At 48.7% G+C, this 16,663-nt stretch overlaps 1 protein-coding gene across 6 annotated transcripts in view; it reads left to right on the top strand.

Moving 5' to 3' along the window:
* Positions 1-16,663, top strand: part of PHLPP2 (PH domain and leucine rich repeat protein phosphatase 2) — a 143,512-nt gene that overhangs the window by 84,364 nt on the left and 42,485 nt on the right. For all 6 annotated transcript variants that reach the window (XR_012154557.2, XM_073308382.2, XM_078848154.1 and 3 more), the window contains 3 exons: positions 5,492-5,587; positions 10,392-10,547; positions 11,429-11,629. Coding sequence is in view for 5 of the 6 variants with exons in the window: in XM_073308382.2 (XP_073164483.1) it covers positions 5,492-5,587; positions 10,392-10,547; positions 11,429-11,629 (453 nt within the window). In the remaining variant the exon portion in view is untranslated. The remainder of the gene's footprint in view (positions 1-5,491; positions 5,588-10,391; positions 10,548-11,428; positions 11,630-16,663) is intronic.

The following is a 16,663-nucleotide window of genomic DNA, read 5'->3' on the forward strand; positions in this document are numbered from 1 at the left end:
TAGAGCAGGGGTGGGCAAACATTTTGGCCCAAGGGCCACATCGGGTTGCGAAACTGTATGGGGGGCCAGGTAGGAAAGGCTGTGCCTCACCAAACAGCCTGGCCCCCTGACCGCCTCCTCCTGGGACCTCCCGCCCCTAACCACCTCTGCTCCCCGTCCCCTGACTGCCCCAACCCCTATCCACACCCCCGCCCCCTAACAGGCCCCCCAGGACTCCCACGCCTATCCAACCCCCCCCATTCCCCATCCCCTGACCACCACCCCCAGAACCCCTGACCCATCCAATGCCCCCTGCTCCTTGTCCTCTGACCGCCCCCTCCCAGGACTCCCCTGCCCCTAACCACCCCCCGGGACCCCACTCCCTAGCCAACCCCTGCTGTTCCCTGTCCCCTGACTGCCCCGACCCCTATCCACACCCCTGCCCCCTGACAGGCCCCCTAGTACCCCACTCCCTATCCAACCCCCCCTTTACCCTCACAACCGCCCCCCCCCCGCCGAACCTCTGCCCCATCTGACCGCCCCCTGCTCCCCGTCCCTTGAATTCCCCCCCCGGGACCTCCTGCCCCTTATCTAACCACCCCCGCTCCCCGCCACCTTACCATGCCGCTCAGAGCAGCAGGACTGGCTTATTGGGAGAGCCTGGGACGTGGGCGGGTGCGAGCCTCCCTGCCTGTGCAGCAGCATGGCTGCGGGGCAGGGGGAACAGCAGGGGAGGTGCTGGGCACTAGCCTCCCCAGCCGGGAGCTCAAGGTCTGGAAAGGACGGTCCTGCGGGCTGGATGTGGCCCGTGGGCCATAGTTTGCCCACCTCTGTTTTAGAGGAAATGGGAGGGATATAGTTCTTCTTTGAGTGATAGTATGTATAAATATTCAACAGTTGGTGTTTGCTTGTCCAGTGTGCTCGTATCAACTTTCTATTCATCCATTAGGGTTGGTACAAGCTTCCTTCACATCCCCATTTGTTCCAGGAAGAATATAAAAGATGGAGCTATCCAACCACACCCAGTTCATTCTTACTGCTTGTGGCATGGGTCAGAGCAGCTCACTTTACCTGTTTGTGCAAACATACCTGTTTCTCATTGTGCATAGTTCTTATAGCTGGCAGTTAGTAATAGTGTTAGGTTTTTACTTTTCCTGAACTTGGGTTCTTCAGCGAAGAAAGGACTTCTCCGTCACTGAGTGTTTGGTACCAATTGCCTGCAGGGGAGACCACAAGTCCTCAGACTTTAAGAGCTGCCCCTCATATAAGGCCAGGTTTCAGAGGAACAGCCGTGTTAGTCTGTATTCGCAAAAAGAAAAGGAGTACTTGTGGCACCTTAGAGACTAACCAATTTATTTGAGCATGAGCTTTCGTGAGCTACAGCTCACTTCATCAGATGTTTACCGTGGAAACTGCAGCAGACTTTATATACACACAGAAATCATGAAACAATACCTCCTCCCACCCCACTGTCCTGCTGGTAATAGCTTATCTAAAGTGATCAACAGGTGGGCCATTTCCAGCACAAATCCAGGTTTTCTCACCCTCCACCCCCCCACACAAATTCACTCTCCTGCTGGTGCTAGCCCATCCAAAGTGACAACTCTTTACATAATCAAGTCGGGCTATTTCCTGCATAGATCAAGGTTTTCTGATTATCTCCCGAATGACCATCATGCAAGGGGTCTTTTCCATTTCAGCAAGGGACACGTTTCAGATCATTGCAAAATCTTTATGCCTTCTCAAAGTGGACCCAGCAGTTGATGGAGTCCCACCTGAGGGCCTTCCTGTTGGAGCAGTCTCTGTGCTGAGACTCTGATCCCGGCTTCCAGACATTGAGAATCTCTGGGGACTGAAGGTCATAAAAGTCAGTGCTGGTGGCCTCTTCAAAATTTTCCAAGGTACCCTTAAAATCCTTCTCATCTTCTAGGGAGCACCTCTAGGGATTTACCTGGACTTTTGATATGGCCCTCCTCACTGATGCTGTCCCAGTTCCTGGAACCAACAGTATCAGCACTGTTGCCTCCATGATCCTCAGGGCCAGCTAGGTCGGTACCTTCAGCACCTACTGGGAGGGCACACACTCTTACAGAAGAAAACTACTTCTCATCCTCATTCACATAGCACAAGAACCAGGGTAAGCCAATGAAATTAATAGGCAGCAGGTTTAAAACAAATATAAGGAAGTACTTCTTCACTCACCACACAGTCAACCTGTGGAATTCATTGCCAGGGCCTCAAGTATAACTGGGTTCTAAAAAAAAGTAGATAAGTTCATGGAGGATAGGTCCATCATGGCACACGTGCTCAGGATGTTCCTAACCTCCAACTGCCAGAATCTGGGAGTGGATGACAGGATGGATCATTTGATAATTGCCCTGTTCTGTTCATTCTCTCCAAAGCATCTGGCACTGGCCACTGTCAGAAGACAAGATACTGGGCTAGGTGGACCATAGGTCTGACCCAGTATGGCTGTTCATATGTTCTTCTCCTCAGCCTCAGAAGGGAGCCGGCAACTGCCCCTAACCAGGTTCCAGGACTCTGTTCTATCATTTTCTCCTGTATGAGAGAAGGATACCCACCTCTGGCCAAGGCATGAGTACAGTACTAATCCTGAGTACAGTACTAACCCCACCTGGAGTTCAGAACCACAGACAGCAGCCGCCTTTTCCCATGCTACAACCACAAAACCCAGAGTAGCTGGTACCAGCTAATTTGTCTTTGTAATCACTCAACGAGACCCTGATATCACATCAAGTGATGGCCACTCCAGAAGACCATAAATCATCCAGGACTTGATGAGGCATATACCAACAACTGTAGAGATTCCCACCAAAGAAGTACATGACACACTGCACAGGCTGCTCAATATATTACATATATCGATACCATGTTGTGTAGCAATCATGATAAACAAGGACCTACTAGATCCTGTGAAGACCCTGTGGCAGACACCAGCATCATTAGCACCAACCTCAAAGTAGGCTGATAGATAGTACCAGATGCTGGCCTATTCATACCTGATACAGGGATTACTCGTAGTGACTGTGGCAAATGAGAGAATGTGCCACGGCTACCAGAATTTGGCTGCAAGGATAAGGAGCCTAGACTTTCTTGGTAGGAAATTGTACTCAACCTTGAACCACCAAATAAGAATATTGAACTATCAAGCAATCCTAGCAAAATATGACTACCTTGACTGGTGTTCCATGGAATGTTTTATTGACAAACTGCTGCAGGAATTCAGAAGTGAGTTCTAAGTCATCCTGATGGGCAATTGGTTGCCAAGACAGCTCTATGGGCAGCATTGGACGCTGTGGATATGGTCCCCAGGCCCATGGCAACAATGGTTATAATGTGCCATTCCTCACAGGGGACACATGACCATAGGCTTAAGGGGAGCATCCATGACTTTTGAGAGAGCTAAGTAAAGATCCCGCATAGGGAGTGGATCCCTAAATGATGGACAGTCTAGAAATGCCTCTCAGGAATCTGTTTGCCATTGAGTGTGAAAATACTGATTGATCACTTAGTGGATGGATGACTGATATGGCAGCCAAATGAACTCTCAGCAAGAGACCAGTTTCCGCTGGTATAGTTATTCCCACATAGCCTGGAAATGTGGTGCTGGCAGGTCCAATTGGAGAATCTCATCCACTTTGAGAAGGACTGTGCTGTAGTCTCCGTTTGCATAAGCTCCTCATTTCTGACTCCAGTGAGAGTCATTGGCTGAGAGTCATCAGGTATACAGGCTACCACTCGAAGAAGAAAAGAGGCTACTTGCCTGTACAGTAACTGAGGTTCTTTGAGATGTGTAGTCTGTATATGTATTTCATCACACACCTGCCATCCTCGCTACTTCAGAGTCTTCACAAACCACTAAAGATGGCAAAGGAACTGGATGTAGTTACATGACTCCACCCTTTATACTCTCACCAGAATGCACAAGGATATGAAGGGCACATACGCCACACCAACCAACACTGCTAACTAGAAATTTTTCTAACGCATGAGCATTGGGCGTGCAAACACCAACTGTGGAATATGAAGACAGGCTACACACCTTTAAGAACATGAGTACTGTACATGCAAGTAACCTCTTTGTACTTCATATTAAGTGTTCCCCTTCCCAGGGAAGGGGTAAATATTTTGTTTGAAAAGTGCTTTGAATATGTCAGTTACTATATGAGGTCTGGATGTGGTTAGGGCTCAGACAACCCTGTGTTCCCCCTCTCAGCCAAATTGTCTCAGGAGAGGGGGACTTGGTTACTGAGAGATCTAATCTAATGGCTGCCTCAATTTCTTAGGGTTTATGGCAAGTTTAGCTCCATAGACTTTGCCCAGTTCTAATTGTTTCACATCTAGGCTGCAAAGTTCTCAAGTGACACTCCCCCCCGCCCCATGCTATCAGAAAAACATTCTCTCATTTTGTTAATTTCTACTTTCCCTTAGTATAGAGGCACCTGAGAAAAATAGAAAGAAAATAGATTTGGCAAGGCTAATTTGGTGAGATTGAGACCTATGGTTCATGGCTGTAGCTCCTTGATAGAAATAGTCTGCCTGGATTTTCATGAACATAAAGTAGAACCTGATGCCAGTCTGAGTTTAGGATTGATTAGGCCTCTGGGTAAAAGGAGTGAGAGCAAAAGATTCTTCTGAGGATGCTTCCTGAAACACACAGGCTTTCCTGTGTTGGTGCTCTGAGAGAGAGTGCAGGTTGCCGTTCGTCTGCTGAATTCTATTCTATGGGACAACTCTCTCTTTGGCCCCTTTCTCATATCTCGTGGGCAAAGGTACAGCACTGCTGTTCTTTTGAAAGAGAAGAGAGTGGTGAAAAGAGTGAAGCATCTCCTCATAACAGAACAGACTAGCATGAAAGGAAAATGAACATTTCCAAGACTAGAAGCCCCGTTAAACCAGCTTGGCATGACTAGGTGACTGGCAGCCTTTTAGCTCTTGATCATTAGTTCAGCATTCAGTCAGTAGAAGTTGAAAGCTGTTACGAATGGCTGTTTATTGGGCCATGATGTAAAAATCTGGGAAAGGGAGATATCTTAGCCTAGGTCCCAGTGGGCAGGCTACCTTCTTGTTCAGTGCTAATTTCCCCCTTGTTGGCAGGTCTCAGCAGAGAGACCAAAGACTGAATGGACCATGGAATCTGGCCTCTCCTCTCACTCAAGCTCTGGGGTGAAGTGCATCAACATGCCAGCATAGGGAAGCTTTCCCTGCTCCTGCCATAGCTGTGGATAAAACATCATGGCCATGAATCAGCAGTCTTTACCAGCCCTACACTCACTGGTTTTGTTTTAAATGAGTTTGAATGAGATCTGGTGTTTGTGACTGATTCTACACTGTCGTTTCTTTTTCTTTGGGTTCGTCTCTTGTGCTATTTTATATTTGAGAATCACTAGAGTGTTCCAACAAAATCTCCACATGATGGGTTATAGGTTCAGTAGAATTCTGATATCTTGCTGTCCCTCCTCCTCTTATGCTTTCCATTTCCTCTTCTCAGTAACCAGCTGCTGTGTATCCCTGACTGGGCCTGCGAAGCAAAGAAACTTGAGGTTTTGGATATGAGCTACAATCTCCTCACAGAGCTTCCATCAAGGTAATAGCAAACCTCCTTCTTGGCCAAAGGTGGGACTCCCTCCAGGCTGTGTGTCTTGGGGGAAAAGAGTGATAGTACTCTTCTATACTCCGGCCCCCCTAACAATGTTTCACTTGCTTGTGATGCCAATTTGTGGTGCCACACTGTCTGGACTGTGCATATATTCAAAATGTTTATAGATTTTTAAGGTCAGAAGGGATCATTATGATCATCTCATTTGACCTCCTGAATAACACAGGCCAGAGAATTTCATCCAGCGATTCCTGCATCTACCCCCGCAATTTGTGGTTGAACTAGAGAGTATATTGTAGAAAGATAATCCAAGCTTGATTTAAAGGCTTCAAGTGCTGGAGAATCTACCACATCCTGTGAAAAGATTTCAGTGGCTGATTATCCTCAACAATAAAATGTATGCCTTATTTCCAGTTAGAATTTTGCTGATTTCAACTTCCAGCTGTTGGATCTTGTGCCTTTGTCAACTAACTTAAAAAAGCTCTGTAATACCAGGATCTTCTCCCAGTGTAGGTTATTTTAGACTGTTGCCTCTTTTCTATGAGTTGCTCTTAACCCTTCCCCCCCCCAACTAATTAAATATGGTTACACATGCTGTTCTTGTCTTCTCAGGCTTGCCTCTATCTCATTGGGATTCAAAATCAGTCACAAGCAAAATTAAGTGAGAGGAAATATTTAAACATAAAAATACAAATGATAACTGGGAATTATTTAAGAATATTTGTTAGATGCCCAAGCCCCACATTCTTCAATCACAAAAGAAGGCTACTTCAGTTAAAAAAAACCCAATAACAATACATCCTGGCTAAGAAAGGAGGTGAAAGAGGAAGTAAAAAATAATGGAAAAGCAGCGAAGCTGATAGCAATGAGTACAAATCAGCAGTTAGGAAATACAGACAATTGATAAGGAAAGCTAAAGGTATCAGTGAAAAATCTATGGCCAGTAGGGTTAAGGACACTAAGAAGGAATTCTTTAAATATGTCAGGAACAAATTAAATCCTACCAGTGATATAGGTCTAATACTTGACAAGAATTGTAAAACTATCAGCTATGATGCAGAAAAGGCAGAGGTATTCAATAAATATAGGCGTTCTGTATTTGAAAAGAAGCAGGATGATGTGTTCTCATATCTCAGTGTGATGATGAAATACATTCTGTTTTATCAGTGTCTAGGGAGGATGTTAACCACCAACTGTTGAAGTTAAACATTTTTAAATCTGCAGGGCCAGATATATTGAACCCATGAATATTAAAAGAATTGTCCTAGGAGCTCTGTGAAAAATTTGTCTTGATTTTTAACAGATCTGGGAACACTGAGGAAGCAAAAGCCAATGTTGTGTCCATATTTAAAAAGGGTAAACAAGTTGACCCAGAAAATTATTGATTGGCTGGTTAACCTGATAATGAACCTGGGCAAAATCATTAAAACGCTGATATGAGATACAGTCAGTAAAGAATTAAATTATGGTATCATAATTAATGCCAGTCAACATGGTCTTATGAAAAATAGTTCTTGTCAAACAAACTTGATACCATTTTTTATCAGATTACAAGTTTGACTGACAAAGGTAATTGCGTTGACATAATATACTTAGAGTTTTGTAAGGCATTTGAACCATGACATTCTGATTTAAAAAAAAACCCACTATACAAAATCATATTAAATGTATTAAAAACTGGTCAACAGATACAGAGAAAAAAGTAGCTGTAAATGGGGAATCATCATCCAGTGGAGGTGTGTCTAGTGACATCCCTCAGGTATCTATTCTCAGCCCAGTGGTATTCAAAAAAGTTTATTAGTGATCTGGAAGAAAACTTAAAATCATTGGTGGTAAAGTTTGCAGATGACACTAAAAGTGGTGGAGTGGTAAATAATAATAGGGACAGGTCAATTGTACATACCAGCCTGGATTGCTTGGTTTAAAGGGCTCATTTGAGGAATGTATTTTAACACAGCCATTTGCATAGTCCTGCACTTCATAACAAGGGCTGTTGGTCACATTTATAAGATGGGGGACTGTATCCTGGAAGAGCAGAGATTTTGGAAAAGACTTACTGGGACATGAAAATGAGTAGAAAGTGAGCTTCTGGTGCAATCCAATAGCTAAGAGAGTGAATGAAATCCTTGGATTTACAATCAGGGAAATATCAAGTATGAGTAAGCAGTGGGGGGACCATTACTGGATACTGTATCCATTTCTGGAGTCCACACTTTAAAAAGGATGTTGACAAATTGGAAAGGCTTCAGAAAAGAGTTACAAGAGTGATTTGAGGTCTGGAAAATATGACACCTAGCCAGAGACGAAAGAAAAGCTCAATCTATTTAGAGAGACAAGGAGGGTGAAATAAAACGCTTGTCTCTTTCACCAACAGAAGTTGGTCCAATCAAAGATATTACCTCACCCACCTTGTCTCTCTAATATTCTGGGACCAACACACCTACAACACCACCTCAATCTATGTAGTTTATTGAAGATTAGGTTAAGAAGTGACTTGATCACTATATATAGTCCCTACGGGGGAAAAGATTTCTGATGGTAGACAGCCCTTTAGTTTGGCAGAAAAAGGTATAACAAGATCCAGTGGCTGGAAACTGAGGCTAGGCAAATTCAGAGTAGAAATAATGTGCAAATTTTTAACAGAGAGAAATTAACAGAAACAACTTACAAAGGGATGTGATGGATTCTCCATCACTTGAAGTCTTTAGATCAACATTGGATGTCTTTCTAAAAGATGTGGCTTAGCTCAAGCAGAAGTTACAGGGCTAGAATTTTGGAACGACGATCTATGGCCTGTACTATGCAGAAGGTCAGAGCAGTTGATCATAATGGTCTTTTCTGTCCTCCAAATCTGTGTATGTTGTTGGGCAGAGCTGCTTTATGTTATAGGCACAATAAATGTATGGCAAGGGGTCAGTGTGCCCAGAGTAATGTGATGATAGAATCTCAACTTCCATTTCAATTCAAATGATACTTAATTCAACCCAAGGTACTTAAGGAGCTGGCTGAAGCATGCTAAGAACATAAGAATGGCCATACTGGGTCAAACCAAAGGTTCATCCAGCCCAGTGTCCTGTCTACCGACGGGCCAATACCAGGTGCCCCAGAGAGAGTGAACCTAACAGGTAATGATCAGTGATCTCTCTCCTGCCATCCATCTCCACCCTCTGACAAACAGAGTCTAGGGACACCATTCCTTACCCATCCTGGCTAATAGCCATTAATGGACAATAGTCTTCAAATATTTTAAGGGCTGTTATAAAGAGGACTGTGATCAGTTGTTTTCCATGTCCACTGGAGAAAGGACAACAAGTAATGGGCTTAATCTGCAGCAAGGGAGATTTAGGTTAGATATTAGGAAAACCTTGCTAATTAAAAGGGTAGTTAAACTCTGGAACAGGCTTCCAAGGGAGGTTTTGGAATCCCCATTGTAAGTTTTTAAGAACAGGTTGGACAAACACATATCCGAGATGATCTGGGTTTACTTGTTTCTGACACAGCACAGGAGGCTGGACCTAATGACTTCTTGAGGTGCCTTCCATCTGTACATTTCTGTGATTATATACTTCTGGTCCTCATAGTGGCATAGAAATACTTGGGTCATATTTTCAAGGTTAACTGATGCAGTAACGTGTCTCAGTATGCAGAGGGCTTGAAACAATAGTTCTGAGGTGGAGAACTGCCCTGGCTGTAACTGATGCAGAGAGAGGACCAGCAGCCTCTAGAGCCAGGAAATAAGTGATAGAGCAGACTAGGCTCCTGAAACCCTGAGGGTACTGCACTCCTGTCACTGCTCAGAGAAGAGGGCCACCATCAGCAGTACAGGGGTGGAGACCTCCTGGCTCGTCTGAGTAGATGAAAGGAGGAGTAGGCCACCAACAACTGCTGCTGGCTCCTTCTGGAAGCCAGAGGAGATGGTGCCCCACCCCAGAGCAGGTGCTGTATGAGGAGAATTGGATGTTACACCTTCATCCTTGGAGCAGGGAAAAAATGATGCTGATATCTCCTCAGCACCATTCACTGGTGGTTCCCAAATAAGCTGTCACCTGCAGTGGCTTTCAGAGCTCCCTAGCATGATGATCTCTTCCTTTCCTACATGTTGTCATGAAATAGATGCCCGTGTCAGCGCTGTTAACTGAGTTATCTCACTGAAATTAATGGGGCAGTTTATACCTGTTTGTTGTTATTTCTGTATGTCTGCAGACTCAGGTAGACATCACTGTAGTGGTTACACTCAGCTCAACTTTCCAAAATTATCTTTGCAGTCATTAGGATTAGAGACTTGGGTTGTTTTTTAAAGAAAAGCGGAGATTCTGGAGAATATGATGGCAGCCTCAAAACCACACTGGGTTGTTGATCCAGCGCAATTCAAGCCCAGAATCACTTTGTCAGCATTGAGAATAGTCTCTTCTGTCAGAAGGAGGAAGTCACTAAATTCTAGTCCATCCTTTGCTGTTCCATTCCTCCTTCATCCTACACTGTGAAGTATTCTCACAGTGTATCTATATACACATGCCTACAGCACAAATCAGGGATCTCTGCATACATGTACAATAGCTTGGATAGAACTGCAGGGGCACTCACATACATATGTGTACACAGAGGTAGGGGCTTGCCTGATCATGCATGCATCTCACTCTTTGCATTGTTTAAAATTCACTGACCCAGGCAATATAATGTTCTTCAGCCCTAATTTTGTTTAATAACAGGATTAAAGACCAGGAGCTTTCTGCTTTGGGCCTCTGAAAGAAGGGTGAGCCAAACTAATTCAATAAGCTCTCTGTCCTCCTAGGACCCTGAGTAGTTTGAGTCTTCGGAAGTTGATGGTGGGGCACAACCATGTGCAGAGTCTTCCACTTCTGCTGGAACACATTCCCCTGGAGGTGCTGGACCTCCAGCATAACCTGATCACTAAACTTCCGGAGATGTTCTTCTTCAAGGCTCTGAAGTAAGTGGCAGCAGAACACATTTTGTTAGGATGGAAGCTTTTACCTAACTCTGGGTGAAAGATCAGTTTCCTCTGGCTGTCTCACCTTTGGAGCTGTAAAGGGTTATGGTGCTGTTTGCGTGACTGATGGTGCCAGGTTCTGGTGCTTAATTGCCTGTTGAGTAAGAGGTAATAGGACAGATTTGTGTTTTATGAGGCAGTAATCCAGGTGCCAAGGGGAGAAATCACCCAGCTGGCTGCTGAGGGAATCAGGTTTCTGTATAATAGCAGGAAAGGTGAGTGTAGTCTAACCCACCAGCCCACCAAGGAAGTTGCCTGTAGTTATTGTTATTTCTCTACCACAATTCATATGCACATAGGAACACAATGCACTGAGGAGTTTTCATTCTTTGACACCAGTATATAAGTTTTTCAGGTACAAAGGAGAAAGCAGACAGGCACTTGGATACCACTGTGATAGGTGCAGTATAAGGTGTTAAGGGCAGAGAAGAGATACTCACTGGAATGGAATAATCCTAAATAAAGTAAAACACAAGCTTTATATTCCCAAGTGACTGTGAGAGCTTCCTGCACTCAGCTTTTTTCTACCCATTCCCTGTGTTATCTCTCAACTTAGCTTGCAAACTCTTCAGGGCAGGGATTCCCTTTTTGTTGAAAAGCACTATGTGCCTCTCTAGTGCTATATAGCTAGTCATTTTTAGATTGATAGATTTTTAAGGCTGGAAGAGACCATTATAATCATCTGGTATGACTTCCATTATGATAACGCGGCCATAGCTATCTGTCCAGGTTCTCATATGGCTTCTATCACTGTCGTATCTGGTGAAGTGGTTTGGATGGGATGGAACGGAACCTAATGTCTCTTAATCTGTTGTTGTTAGTCTCAGGTACTTGAATGCATCTGCCAACAGCCTGGAGTCGTTGCCATCTGTTTGCCCTGGGGAAGAGAGTCTCAGCATGCTGCAGCTACTTTACTTGACCAATAATAACCTCACAGATCAGTGCATCCCTGACCTGGTGGGACACGCAAACTTACGGGTCCTGCATCTGGCAAACAACCAACTGCAAACCTTCCCTGCAAGGTAAGTGCATGCAAAAGGTGGGGAAAGGTAATGCTCAGCTAACAGGGCTAGAATCAGTTGACTCAGCTGGGTTAGAGTGAGTAGGTTTCCTTCCCTCATTGGGAACTGTTAGGAGCTTATCGATGTCATGATGAGATGCTGTGCCTCTGATATGTGACTCAAGATTCACTTCCTCCCAAGCATCCATCAGTATCCCTCAGGATAGTGCTGGCTGCTGTGGTTCCTGTACTCCTAGTACGTGCTGAGTGCGGTGGAGGTGGGGGTGTATGGCTGGCTGAGCCTGGGATGGCTGCATTGCTAATAGCAGTGGGCAGTGCAGTTTACAGCAGCTGTGAAGGCTGTTGAATTGTGCTGTTCATACAGTCATAGATTTTCAGGCTGGAAGTCCGTTCTGACAATTTAGTCTGATATCCTACATACCTCAGGCCATATAATTTTATCTGTTGATTCCTACATTAAGTTCATAATTTGTGGTTGAGCTAGAGCATCTCTCTTAGAAAGGTACCCACTTTTGATTTAAAGACTTCAGGTAACTGAGAATCCACCACATCCTTTGGTAAGTTGTTTCAATGGTTAATGACCCTCACTTAAAAGAAGAAAAGTACCTTATATCAAGTCTGAGTCTGTTTAGAGTCAACTTCCAGCCATTGGATTTTATAATGCCTTTGTCTGTTAAAGAGCCATATAGCATCAGAAATCTTACCCCCTGAAAGTACTTCTAGACAGTGATCAAATGACTTCTTAACCTTCTATTCTTCTTCGAGTGCTTGTTCACGTCCATTCCACATTAGGTGTGCGCACACTGCGTGCACGAGCATCGGAAACTTTTTCCCTTAGTGGCTCCCGGCGGGCCCCCTCTGAGTGGCACCACTGCGCCGTGCATATATACCCCAGCCCGACCCCCTCCAGTTCCTTCTTACCGTCCGTGGTGGCGTTGGAACAACCTCTCTCTCTTGTAGAAGAGCAGTCCCTTAGCCTTTTCAGAGCAGCTGTTGATGGAGGTCGCATTGCAGCCACCGGGCCTGGAGCGCCCAATGCCGACTCAGGCTTCCTCGGTGCATAGTGCCCCGGAGCCGTTGAGAGACCCGGCACCGGCTAAACACCGTAAACTGTCGGCCCTGGAGCGCCAGACTAGGCCCTGGCACCACTCGTCCTCCCCGGTGCGGCCCCCGGCACAGCCGAAAGGAAGGCGTGGTCGTTCCCCGCACAGGAGGCCAACGCCTCCCAAGGCCCCGGGCGCCGATAAGAGCGGAAAGGCTGTGGTACCGACGCCGACATCAGCGGTCCCGGCAGCACAAGCCCCACCAAGCTCAGACCTAAGTGAGCTCAGTGCAGACAATGGGCTCGAGGGCATAACGGATCAGCCCTCCACGCCTGGCACCTTTGAGGCTGCAAAGGACCTCATCGAGCTGTCGGCGGCGAGCCCCCTCCTGCATAGGAAGAACCCTCCGGCACCCATGCAACGGGTGCTGTTGAGGGGTAAGCCAGCAATGGCGTGCCGCTCGAGGACACCGTCCCGGCACCACTCCCGGAGTTGGTCCCGGTCGAGCTCCGACTCCGCGGACTCACAGTTACTGGCGGCCCAGAAGAAGGTCGCAGCACCGGGAGTGGGTTGGCGTGAGGAAGCACCGGAAAGGGAACACCGCTGTCCGGCACCACCCAGAGACCGGCACCGGGAGGAGTTGAGACAGCCCTCGCCAGAGGACTCCTGCAGATGGTCCCGGTCCAGGGAACGCTGGCACCGGTCCAGATCCAGGTCCCGGTCCAGATCTGATCCCGGTCCCAGTTCCGGGGATACCAGTACTGCTCCCGCGCAGCCAGGAGCCGCTCATTCTCACGCTGGTGCAGATCGTTGGTACTGCTGTGGCCTTCGCAATCGGCGTCGCCACAGTCGGGCGCTGAGTCCGGCAGCTATAGCTACCTGCACCAGGCCCCGGACAGCAGGGACCCTCAGATGGGCTGGCAACCCCAATGGGGACCACCAGGCCATTGGCCTTTTTCGACCCCCTAGGCCTATCAGGAGAGTCAAGGGGCGCCGTCCAGGGCAAGTTACTTGGTGCAGCGATCCCGGTCCCTGCACCAATGCCAGATGGTGCCAGAGGCTACAGTATCCAGGCCCCCGGCATCCCCCAGGATAAACCGGAGAGACCGGCACCGAGTGCGGTGCCGTCCCATGGACTCCTGCTCTGGCCCAAGCTGGAGGCCCCTCCCACGGGAGAAGGGGAGCAGGAGGACCAGCCAGAGGGAGTCGAATAGCAGCTAACCTACTCGTTATCCCCGGATGAGGCAGTGGCGGGTACAGCGGTGTCCGGCCCTCCACCGATAGACCTTAAAGCCCACCAGGAGTTGCTGCGCAGGGTCGCCCAGAACTTGGGGTTGCAGGCTGAGGAGACGGTTGAGCAGGAGGACCCCATGGTGGACATTCTGAGCCCCGAAGGTCCATCCAGAATAGCGCTCCCGCTCATTAAGACCATTCAGTCCAACTATAAGACCATATGGTAGACCCCGGCCTCCAGCGCTCCAACGGCCAAAGGAGTGGAGTGTAAATACTTTGCCCCATCTAAGGGCTATGAGTTCCTGTTCTGCCACCCGAGTCCATGCTCCCTAGTGGTCTCAGCAGTAAATGAAAGGAGTGCCATAGACAGCAGGCCCCAGCCCCTAAGGCCAAGGAGGCAAAACTCCGGGACCCTTTTGGCAGAAAGGTGTACTCATCTGGGGGCCTTCAGTTGAGGATTGCGAACCAGCAGGCCATCCTCAACAGGCATAATTTCAACTCCTGGGCGGCGGTGGGGAAGTTTAAGGACAACCTCCCGCAAGGTTCCCAACAGGAGTTCATGGCCCTGGTGGACGAGGGCAAGGCAGTAGCCAAGACCTCCCTGGATTCAGCGGATGTGGCAGCTAGAACAATCGCATCGGGGTGGTCATGAGGCTCTTGGCTTGGCTCCAGGAGTCAGGCCTGCTGCCCAAGGTCCAGAATACACTCCAGGACCTCCCTTCGAAGGGTCCGGCCTCTTCTCGGACCAGACAGACACGAGGCTGCACAGCCTTAAGGACTCGTGGGCTACGCTTAAGTCGCTGGGTATGCACACCCCGGCGACCCAGAGGAAGCCCTTTAAGCTGCAGCGTCGCCATAGGCATGAGCCTTACCGTAGGCGAGGCAGGGATAACAGGCGCCGGGCAACAACAACAGTAACAATAATGTGCCGGGCCAGAACCAAGGCCAGCACAAACCCCAGCCGGGCACTAAGCCAGGCTTTGAAAGGTGCGCTCGAGGACAGCGTACCAGACCAGTCACCGGATCCGTCCCTTTGTTTCCTGAACTGCCTGTCCCATTTCTCCCGTGCATGGTCCAACATTCCGTCAGATCGTTGGGTCTTACGCACGGTGCAGAACAGGTACCCGCTGCAGTTCTCCTCCCTTTCCCCCTCCCACCTCCCTTCCCCGTCCCTCTTCAGGGACCCCTCTCATGAGCATCTCCTAGAGAAGGAAGTCCGCTCTCTGCTAGAGACGGGGGCGGTAGAGGTGGTGCCACACAGCCTAAGGGGGAAGGAGTTCTACTCCTTCATCCCCAAGGCCAAAGGGGGCCTTCGCCTCATCGTAGACCTGCGTAGGCTCAACAAGTTCCTGGCCAAGGCCCGGTTCCACATGGTCTCTCTGGGTACCATCATCCCTTCCCTGGATCCGGGGGACTGGTACGCCGCCCTCGACATGAAGGACACGTACTTTCATATCGCCATCCACCCAGCACATCGGCGGTTCCTACGCTTCACCGTGGGCCAAGAACATTACTAGTTTGCAGTTCTCCTGTTTGGTCTAGTTGTGGCCCCATGGGTGTTCACGAAGTGCATGGCCGTGGTGGCAGCCTTCTTACGGAGGCAGAGAATCCGGGTGTACCCGTACCTTGATGACTGGCTTCTGGCGGGTCGATCCGAGGCGGAAGTGCTGGGCCATGTGGAGGTGGCCCTGAGATTGTTCCGCAAGCTGGGACTCCTGGTCAATGTCCCCACGTCTACGCTCGTACCCACGCAGAGAGTAGAATTCATAGGAGCAGTCCTGGATGCGGTGCAGGCCGGAGCAAGCCTTCCAGTATCCCGATTCCAGGCTATCCAGCAATCAGTGGCCTCCCTGCACCAGTCTCCAACGACAACGGCCAGGTGCTGCCTGCGGCTGCTGGGCCACATGGCAGCATGCACGCACCTGGTCAGGCATGCCAGACTGAGACTCAAGACTCTGCAGGCATGGCTCGCTCGGGTGTACCGCCTAGGCAGGGACCCCCTGGACTTGGTAGTGACAGCCCCAAGGGACGTGCTGGACTCCCTGCGGTGGTGGCAGTCCCAGCCCGTGGTTTGCAAAGGCATCCCCTTCGCCGCCCCACAGCCGGACCTGACGCTGGTGACAGATACGTCAGACCACAGATCGGGGGCTCACCCGGGGGACCTCATGACGCAGGGGTTGTGGTCCAGAGCAGAGCGTTTGCTCCATATTAATGTGAAGGAGCTCAGGGCGGTTGGTCTTACCTGCCAGACCTTTCATGCCACTCTGAGTGGTCACAGCGTGACAGTTCGGACAGACAACACTACTAAAGATAAAACAAACAGGGCGGGGCCCATTCCTCGCCACTCTGTCTCGAGGCTCTCCTCCTCTGGGACCTTTGCATAGCCCATGCAATTCACCTTGAGGCGTCTTATCTCCCGGGGGTACGAAACTCCCTCAGCAGGTCGTACCGCATGCACGAGTGAACGCTCAGGGCGGACGTCGTGCTTTTGCTCTTCCGCAGGTGGGGGTTTCCCGGGGTAGACCTGTTTGCCATCAGGGCCAACGCCCAATGCCCACGGTTCTGCTAGTTCCAGGGCCGCAGCCCGGGCTCGCTTGCAGATGTGTTTGCAATCCCATGGAGAGGGGGCTTGACGTATGCCTTCCCCCTGCTCCCCTTGGTACACGTGGTCCTACTCAAGGTGCGCAGGGACAGGGAGGCGGTGATCCTCATCGCTCCAGTCTGGGCCCGCCAGCACTGGTACACATCGCTCCTAGAGT

This window comes from Lepidochelys kempii, chromosome 12 (genome assembly GCF_965140285.1).
Source record: "Lepidochelys kempii isolate rLepKem1 chromosome 12, rLepKem1.hap1, whole genome shotgun sequence".
NCBI lineage: Eukaryota > Metazoa > Chordata > Testudines > Cheloniidae > Lepidochelys > Lepidochelys kempii.